Source organism: Glycine soja, chromosome 16, assembly GCF_004193775.1.
Source record: "Glycine soja cultivar W05 chromosome 16, ASM419377v2, whole genome shotgun sequence".
Taxonomy (NCBI): domain Eukaryota; kingdom Viridiplantae; phylum Streptophyta; class Magnoliopsida; order Fabales; family Fabaceae; genus Glycine; species Glycine soja.
Window position 1 is genome coordinate 9,645,787 of NC_041017.1, and position 9,919 is coordinate 9,655,705.

Consider the following 9,919-nt stretch of genomic DNA (forward strand, 5'->3'; position numbering starts at 1 on the left):
TATTATATTAATAATGCATGAAATTAAGTTAATATTTATTTAATTTTATTTGTTTGCATACAATATAAGTTATTTCATAAGCATTTTCACAAATATGATTTTCGTGAAATGCTCCATGGTCAAATGCTCATCGAATATTTCATCATATTTTTTTTCTTCAGCCAAAAAAAAGAATTTGTAACACTACTACAAAAAGACTCTTTTAAGACGCAGGTTTTACGATGGTTATATAAAAATCGATGTCATATGTAAAGCGGTGGTAATTTTGTATATAATTATAACTTTTTAAAGGCGGTTTTCTTAAAACCGTCTTTGAAAATGTTTTACAACTTTGGTTTCTTTAACAACCGACTTTAAATACCAAGATTTTAAAGACGGTTTTGAAAACCCGTCTTCGTCGAAAGAGTTTTCCCTTTTAAATTCATTCACACTGCCTATCTCTCACTCGCGCCCTCCCCTCCACGCCTCTCTCTCCCTTGGCCCCCACCGCCCCTGCGACCCCTTCAATGCCGCCACCCTCCATTTTGCTGCAATAGTCTGGTTCCGCAACAACCTCTGCCTCCTTGACAATGAGCATCTATAGAGGTACATCATAGAGAGTGTCTCGGAACCAAAAAAGAGTATCATTGTTCTGTTCCTATTGATGGAAATTTTGCGGACATCAAAATCGAGCACTGCATTTGCTTGCAACACCTATTTCAAATTCACTGCCAATTAAAATTGGATTCCATTTCCACCAAAACCTAAATGCAAAGAGGGAGAGAGAGGTGGGGGGGAGGACCTTAGAGGGGGAAGCGGTAAGGACGGAAGAGGGATCGGGGTCGCTGAGACAGAGAGAGGCAATGGAGGCAACAATTGTTTGAGTCCAAGAAGTAGAGGCGCGAGGCTTTGTCCTATGCAAGGAGGTTCCAGGAAGCGGTGGTGGTGGTTGTACCACCGTGAGCAGTGAAGAAAGAGTGCTTGGGAAGTGGGACCCACTCAAAAGAGAGAGGTCGGCATCTTTGCAATTTTATTTATTTTACATTATATAGTTCTATTTAAATCGATGGATGATGGCCGGATTTGTAAACTGCATGGGGCATGCCATCAGTTACCAAAGTTGCTTCACCTGAGCTTGCTAATTTATTGCTTGCTTGCTTGGTGGTGATTATTTGATTGCAAGCTAGTGTTTTCTCTAATTGGCGGTTGCAATTGGTATTAAACAAAAGTATGATGTAGATGTGATGGTGCAAAAGGTATTTTTGATGATTCATTGGGTTATCAAAATTGTTTGCATTAGCACTCGTAATCTAATTTCATTGATTTCAGTTTCTTCCAGATAATTTCACAATTATTTTATTCCATTATGTTTTCAATGTGGATGGGTGGTGGGATCTTAGTTGGAGTAGCAAGGCCATACATATAACTGCTCAAAACCAAACAAAGTGGTACATATCTAGACTGACCATATATAGACTCTTTTTTCTGCCTGAAAAGCTTATATTGTTTATTGTGTGTTAATTGGTACATATCTATACAATTAATTAAGCTGTTGTTAGATTTAAACAATTCTCAAGAAATGGATATACTAGTCTTTTGGTGATTTTTCTTCATAGTTTTATTTACTTCCAATTTAAAATTATATTCATGAGGTGCATAATATCTACAGTATTCTCTTTTTTACAAGATTCAGAATATAGTCAATTATATTGTACTGTATTTTTATTTTAATGTTAGCTTAAACGTTGTACTCATGAGTTAGAGTACCATTCGTACTCTCTTCAATGAATTATTTCCTTATTATTGATATAAATATTAAAGAAGATCCATACGTTTCTGGTGTGCATCAGTCAGTTGTTCCTATAATCAATCGTAAGCACTTATTCCAACATTTGAGAGTAAATTGATTTATTGTACATGCTTGATTCATAATTGATATAATTGCAGTGAAGATCATGGCCTCATCTAGCTACTCTAACTCTCCCTATGATGCCTGCAAGTTCTTGAGAAGAAAATGCATGCTGGATTGCATTTTCTCCCCGTATTTCCCTCCAAAAGAGCCTCAAAAGTTCACCAATGTGCACAAGATATTTAGAGCAAGCTTCTAAATGAGGTGCAGCCTCATCAGAGGGAGGATGCAGTGAACTCACTGCCCTATGAAGCCGAGGCACGTATAGAGGATCTGGTCTATGGTTGTGTTGGAGATTTCTATAGACTTGGAAGAGTAAGTATGAAACATATCATTCCATTATTTTCAAGTTAATTACTTCTTACATATATACCATGTCAATGTACTGATTGGCTTACATAGATATGATGATAATACCCAAATCGCATGAGGATTGTTTATTAACTTGAGGATGTTGTTAATTATATTCCTCACTTAACCTTGTCCTCACATTTCATGTGATAGTTCTAAATATAATGAAACAACATTATAGGCCAAGTTTAGTTCTTTACAGAGATAGTAACACAAACTTTTTTTCACAAAGTTCTCAATAAAGAAGAAGAAAGAATAACCAAAGAAGGAAGCAAAGGCAAATGTGTCAGCACTGGTCAGATGCATAAAATTTTATTGTTTTGCAATGTTCTTCGTCACTTACTCTTGGGAGTTATTGATTAGTTTATAACTTCCCAACAGGAAAAGTCAGTGATCCAGACTTGAAAAGTTTTATTCATCAATTCCCAGTTTCTTTAGAAGGCCATCTTACTATTATGTTCTTTTTGACAGAAATATTGAGTTCTTTTTGTTTTCTTTTTGAAACAAAAAATATTTGGATAAACTGAAATTAAGCTTATAAAGAGATCTTGATTTTGAGGGAGTAAAATGTTCCCCTACTCCTCTAAGCAAAATAAAACAAATAGAATTTTTATTATTCCATGCAAATGATTATGTTTACTTTTGCTTGTTCATAAATAGCAGTCTGAGATTTTTTTTATCCTAGCCCTTGTAAAAGAAGAGATAATGCCTTCCAGAAACAGGGGATCCTTGCTATACATCTATATATTACCTATCCTTTGAATAAAGTTTTTGACATTTTCTCTACTCTAGGTAAAGAGGTTGAAGAATCACCTAGTGCAATAGGTGGCTTAAGGTGAGTCTTTTGAATTTGACTGTTCTTTTTACCTAAATATATTGTTTTTAATGCATGGCCTTTGTGGCCTTTACTGTGTTACAGTCTCTGGCCAGCATAATAATTTTCATTCTTTTCTTATGTCTAATTCAGTTACCAGAATTTGATGGTGATTTAGTTTTTTTCTTTTTCTTCTCATCCTTTTATTAAAATATTGTTAGTAAGTTGTTTGGTTGTATTCTGTTTATTCATGTCACAACATTTTGGTAGTCTTATCTCACTAGGTGAAGTCAGCTACATGAATTGTATTAGGCCATTGGACTCAGTTAAACATATTTCTTAACAAACTTCGAAACATAACTTAAGAAATAAAATCTAATTAGAGAGTAGATCCAGTGAAACCATATACGAACTCTTAGGCTATACAGTAAAAACAATTCTTTTTTGATTGTATACTCTAGAAATGACTTTCTTTGATTGAACAATTTTGATCCTCATCGTCACGGTCTTGAAGTCCATATTTGTTGCCTTGTCCTGTTTAGATGTTCCTTAACCTACAACTGTTGTTAATATCTTCTATCTTCTACTTGCTATGATACCATATATTTTTTCTTTTGCAAAAGCTTGTTTAGGTGTAGCTATTCAACTTAACAGTAATTATGTGATCTTTCTGCAGGAATCCTCAGGAGAGCTTAGGTGAGAAAAAAAGGATGAGTCTGAGTAAGTCCAAATGTGTATACTTTTCAGTCAATGAACATTATAATTGAGCAAAGCTTCTATTAATCTTAATTTTAGTTAATGAAACAAAATCTATGTTCTTACTCATAAACCTGGAGATAAATTACAATTGTTTCAAAAATGTTAAATGGTTAGTAAAAATAGTGTTACCCAATATATGACAATAATTATGACTTGTTAAGGATGTAGAGCAAGCATAAAGAAAATTTTCATTTTTTATAAAATAACTTTGCCTAATATTTTTTAAGTAATATTATTACAAAACACTTTTTTATAACATTATTTTTTTTCTCTTCGTCACATGATATCAACTATGTTATGCCACACTTCTTATTTATTTCCAATTTGAATTGATGCATTAGTAAACTCTATCATCTTACTTTTTAGTTGTTTTCATAATGCTATATTTGTTTTATTATTTCAATTCCTAATAAAAAATTACATGTGAGAAAAACATAATTATACCAAATGATAGTTTTATATTGCATCATGCTTATCATGTGTATTTTTTTTATTTATAAATGGATGAATAGGAGAGAAAGAGAATACATGTGACAATTAGGTGGTAATAAAAATGTTTTCATGAATCTTTGCTGGTCAGGAGTATATCTTTTATAATGATTAGGTTGTTCTTTTATATCAGTGTTGGTGAGTTGGTTGCATATGAAAGTATTCTTCATTTTTGGAACTTATGGGTATATTGGCATGTGAATTGTTTCATGTTGTACGGCTTCAATTCCGAGGACAAAAAATATGGCAAACTGAAATGCAGGAATTATTGTTCAGGGAAATGCAGAAGGCCAATCAAGTTTACCATCTCTCTAACTCTCTATATTGTAAATCTTCAATATGCATGGATGCTAATAAAAAAAACTCTATATTAGGATCTTTTATTTTTCTTTATAATTATAAATATCATCTTATTTTTAAAAATAAAGAAAATATTTTTTAGAAAAAGCACTCTAAGACGGTTTTTAAGCTAAAACCATCTTAGAATATTTAATTTTTTAAAATAATATTTTAAAAAAAGACATTATAAGACGGTTCTCTGAAAAACCGTCTTAAAGTGTTTGAAAAATCGTCTTAAAATCTTCAAATTTTTTAAATTTTTTTGTTTTAATAAAAAGACATTCTAAGATGGTTCTCTGAAAAATCGTCTTAAAAAATTTATCCTTCTAAGACGATTTTTAACTAAGAACCGTCTTAGACACTTTTTTGGGGTTGTGTATTGGTTATTTATTTCTTTTTTATTAATAGTTGATTGAATGATATGGCTGATTAAGTATATTATTTATTTAACAAAGTCAACCCAATATTGGATGTTATTTGGTCAATTTGCTCAAGATCAATCCATTTTAAATATTTTTCCATCTTATACACAGGTTGATGAAGAAGGTTTCAATGAGGAGAAAAATTTTGTCGCTCGCCTCATGCACATGCTTCATAATGATGGACCAGACAAAATGTTGAAGGCAACAATAAGTGTGTTCATAGTCAAATTCAATTGCACTGTTGTTTCCTCAATTATATTCTCCTTTATTATTATTGTAATTTGTAAATAAACATGTTGTAAATACACATATATAAAACATATAATCTTTTATTTTATTTATAACTTTTTAATTATATTTAAATAAAGATAAAATGATTCTAGGTTTGTATTTTATTTTTAAATAAGCACAAACAAGTATATGAACAAAAGAGGAATTTGATCCTGTAATAGTGAACAACAAAACAATAAAGTGGAGGCTCATGAGTGACCCCCATTAGTTCCTTAAAGTTCCATTTCGGAATGGATTGAAGCACAGTGATTTAGAGCCTCATACAATTATCAAACTAAATCCTTGTTTTCAATGCAGATATCAATTCTTAACTATTTCTCTGGCCAGATAAAAAAAAAAAAAAAGGATTTGCTAGGAATAGCAGCCTTGCTACCATTTTAGTCAGCTAAAAGTTCAGACAATTCCTTTAGCATTTGTTTGCTCCCAATTTTTCACTCTCCTCCCTTTTTGCTTCGGTTTTTGCTTGGTAAATATATGTAAGTACATAGAAAATATAAGCATGATATCATGTTGACTGATTGTATTTTCATTTTCTCCAAAATCTATATTCAAATACTTTGTTTCAAATATCTACCCCTCAAAAGCTACACCGAGTCACTAATCCCATAACTTCATTATAAACCAAAAACAAAACAACACCATGACTATCTTCATTTTTTATTCCTCTCCTTTCACCTAACTTTTTTAAAATCAGAAATTAATTTAATAACTTGGAGGGAGTGGGGGAAGGAAAAAATGTACTGACACTGGTTTGCCATGGTAAGTTCTAGATTATAAGAGAAACCCGTTTTGTCGTAAATAATTAACATAAATAACATGAGCATTCCTCGTATTGCTAGAGTCAATTATCTGACCAACAACCATACAAGTCACCTTGAGTAAACCAGAGGTGGGTGGAGGCACATGAAATACGATCTCTAAGCATAACATTATCAATCTTCAGCTAAAAATATTAGGCATTTAAGGGCAAGAAAAAGGTTCAACAATAATATGTGAGTATATATGATAGGTAACCCTCATAGTTAATTGAGTTAGTTAAGTAGTTAGGCTGAAAGAATAAATAGAGGAACATAGAGAGGTAAGGACAATTATTCTGTAACTGAGAGAACAGTGGGGGAAAGCCCTGAATCTCTGGAACATCCAGGAAATCCATATTCTTGTAAAGCTTTTTCCAATTCCCATTACCGTACTGCATTGGACAGGACTGGGACATTGGGTTCTTCAATAAAGATTCTCTCTTTCTTTCATTACTCACTAATCTGATCCAGATTCTACCAATATACTACAAATAAAAAGATGCCATAAATAAAACATACAAGAGTGATTTTCTTACCAAGGAAAAACATATTTAGTAGACAATATAGGGTCAAGCCAGTTTGAGTATAATTTGCAACAAGCTATTCAATGGCCGCCACCATTTGCCAAAGCTATTTAGAAAAGTGTAGGATATTGAAATGAGAAAGCCGCAGGCAAAATAGATCAGCATCATCTGTCTTCATACATATAATCAGTGTTGGGATCTATCAATACATTGCAGCATCTGAATGATGCAGTGACAATGAAATCACATACAGATAATAATCCTCTGAGCATTTATTTGTGTGAAAGAGGCATGATGATATTGTAAAGAAACAAACTAAAGACAGAAACGATCTTTTATTATATGAAAAAAAAAGAGCAATACAGAAACACAACTCATTCGGAAGTTAAACATCCATAAATGAAGAACACTACAATTATACCCTAGTTGAAATGAAAGAATAGTTTTCCAAGTCTAGTCAATTGAAATCCTTAAGTCGCTTTTTGAGCATGTCCATTGATTTCTTTTTAGCACTTTGCTTTGTATTTTTATTTGAAAGACTTCCAAATATCCCATCTGGAGAATCCTTGAATTTATCACAAATGGAGGCTACCCTCTTATAATCCAACGCATAGTAGTTTTTCTCCCTTATTACAGGATTCATGAAGTTCTCAGGCTGACTACTTGACAGAAGATTGATTAATTGTCGTGCTTCTATCATACAGCTCTTGAAACTATCTCCCGAGTAAATTTCAGCCAAGCCAGAAGAATGGAACCTCTCATCTGCAAAACTCTCTAACATCCTAAGATCATTGTTGAAATTCATCACTGCATTTGCATTAAACCTTTTGACATTATCACTAAGGAAAGCAGCCACAATTGTATTGGAAATATGCTCAATTGCACTTGTCCCAACCTTGTACATAGCATCTAGGGGTAAAATTTGTTGCGCTGTGGACATTAGTGAATCAAGGTAAAAGATCACTTCATTTATGTAGTCATTTCCATTTGGCTTTGCCTCCTCAGAAGTCCAGTTGATACTTTCTACAAGATTCATATACTCATCTAATTTTGTGTTTACCAAACTCAGCAGAGTAATATAAACCGCATCCCTCGAAGTCTTGAGTAACACCTTCGCGGTTAAAGTAGCTTGGGGCTTCTCAGCTGATCGAACTGAGATGCAACACTGTTGAGCAGCATGTCGAAGGAAATAGTCACAAGCTCTTTCAAGGACAGTTATATTTGCAGCAAGCTGCATTGCTTGAGACACACTGATATTTCCACTATTGATTGTATCAAGTAAAGTTTCGTTTAATACTTCTATCAGGAACTTGTCCAAATACTTCCTCAAAAAATCAAAGAAACCGGTACGTACACCATTAGACAAGTAATCAACAGAGCCTTTGATGAAGGATCTCACAATGCGACAAGCATCGGGTACCATGGAGGAGAATGGTGCAACATATGGAAAAGCAGGCATAATATCTGATGTTTGAATATTAAATGACAGAACATTATTCTCATAATCAGTATCCCTTTTTATCACCATCTGCTCATATGAGTCGTTGCCAAGAACATCAACAATTTGTTTCTGACATTCTTGCAAAAGAAGCCTATGGTATTTGTCACGGCTATTATCAAGCACATCAAGAAGTTGGCCAATGTCATATCCATATTGTCTAAGAGTAGACCCAAGAAGTGTAACATAATCCTTAACTAGGAGAAGATTTGTGGCAGAATTCATATGAGAGAATTGCGTGTCCAACATTGATGTTATTTTTGCTAAAGCAGTCTCCCACATAGTTTCAACCTTATCGGGTACCAGGAGCCCACCAGCAGTCCTCAGGACCTTATCCTCCACTATGAAGTACCCAGCAATTTGAGCCAAAAATGTCTGATGTGATTCGACAAAAGGTTGAGCAGAAGATATCTCCAAATCCGAATTCAATTGTAACAACCTGTTCTTATAGTAATAGTCATGAAACTGCTCCAGGATTCCCAGGCAACTATGAATATGACAAGCACGATAAAGAGGTGTGAGATCAAATTTCATGGCAGAATCTTCATCTTCTTCAACCACCAAATTATAAGCTTGATCATCAACCCCTGAAATATTTAATCCCTCAGCCTTTCTCTTCCTTTCCAGCATTTCCTCATCCCTCTGACGAACTTGAGCAGCACGACCAATTGCCGTTTGCCCAATTATTTTACAAGAACTCCTTATTTGGACCATCCATTCATTGACTTGACTGCATACTTTCTTCTCAATGTGCGATTTTATGGAAGGAATTTTTTTCTCTATCACCCTTTTGAGAGCCCTGGCAGGAATATTCTGAATGTAACATTTCTCAAGTAAATCCACAGTTTTCAGTGCAGGATAAAACTGGCTTTCTGAAATGTGATTGTTGCACTTCACACAAAGCTCCAATACTTTAATACAGTTCTTTGACATTTTTATAGCTTCAGTCACATTCTTCTTGACGGTATACGATTCAAGAAGCTCCTCAAGCTTGATAAGAAGGGTGCTGCCAACCTGCTGCAACTTAAAATTATCACTTTGGAGCTCACTCTTGAGCTCTTCAGCATCAACTAACACGCCTCGAAGTTCATCAACTGCAAGGATGAATTCCTCATAGTGGGTTTTACACATTGCCTCAATTTCAGCTTCCTTTTTCTTCACCACAAAATCAAGCTGGCGTAGGAGCCCCTTGGGCCGCCCCATTTCGAAGGCGTGTCTGACAAGAGGACTAATGTCATCTCCATTGGCAACCAGAGTAGCTAGAACTAAGTCTTCTCCTTCATCGCCATTCTCTACATCAGCTCTCCTTTTTGTTTTGACATCCATTGTGACTTGAATCCCTGGAATCTGGAAACATATTGCTTGTTAGAAACAAAATACCAAACCAAGCCTAACACAAATTTATTAGATTACAGGAATTCTTATATGAGCACAATGCCTAATTGCCTATACAGACCAATGGAGATGTAAAATTCCTCCCTCCACTATTCACAACCTTTTAAGTATAAAAATCCAGAATTTACTGTTAGGGTATTCTGAACCTATAGAGACCAAAAGATGTTATTTGCTTACCAATCTTCCCCACTTTCATTTTATTTTATTTACAATTAAATTTTCTAATATTCCTTCTTCCTTTCATCCATCCTTTTTTCCCTTGCACTCCTCTAGTGGATATATTGATTTAATCTATCTCCCAATATAGGAACTCTTCTATAATCATATGAGCCACTAGAAACAACAACCGTGA

General features: G+C 34.1%; 1 protein-coding gene and 1 long non-coding RNA gene across 3 annotated transcripts; one reads left to right on the plus strand and one right to left on the minus strand.

Annotated features, from left to right (window-relative positions):
* Positions 1-398: 398 nt before the first annotated feature.
* LOC114390166 lies at positions 399-5,447 on the plus strand. Of its 2 annotated transcripts, none has more exons than XR_003661829.1 (5): positions 399-991; positions 1,927-2,203; positions 3,032-3,074; positions 3,730-3,773; positions 5,174-5,447. It is a non-coding gene; the product is annotated as an uncharacterized LOC114390166 (long non-coding RNA). The 2 variants fall into 2 exon arrangements; XR_003661830.1 differs by having other exon boundaries at positions 3,730-3,749; positions 5,174-5,379.
* A 1,637-nt stretch (positions 5,448-7,084) lies between these two features.
* On the minus strand, positions 7,085-9,498 carry LOC114390260 (exocyst complex component SEC15A-like). Its single transcript, XM_028350973.1, has one exon. The coding sequence runs from the start codon at positions 9,496-9,498 to the stop codon at positions 7,132-7,134; it is 2,367 nt and encodes a 788-aa protein (XP_028206774.1). The 3' UTR covers positions 7,085-7,131.
* Positions 9,499-9,919: the final 421 nt, after the last annotated feature.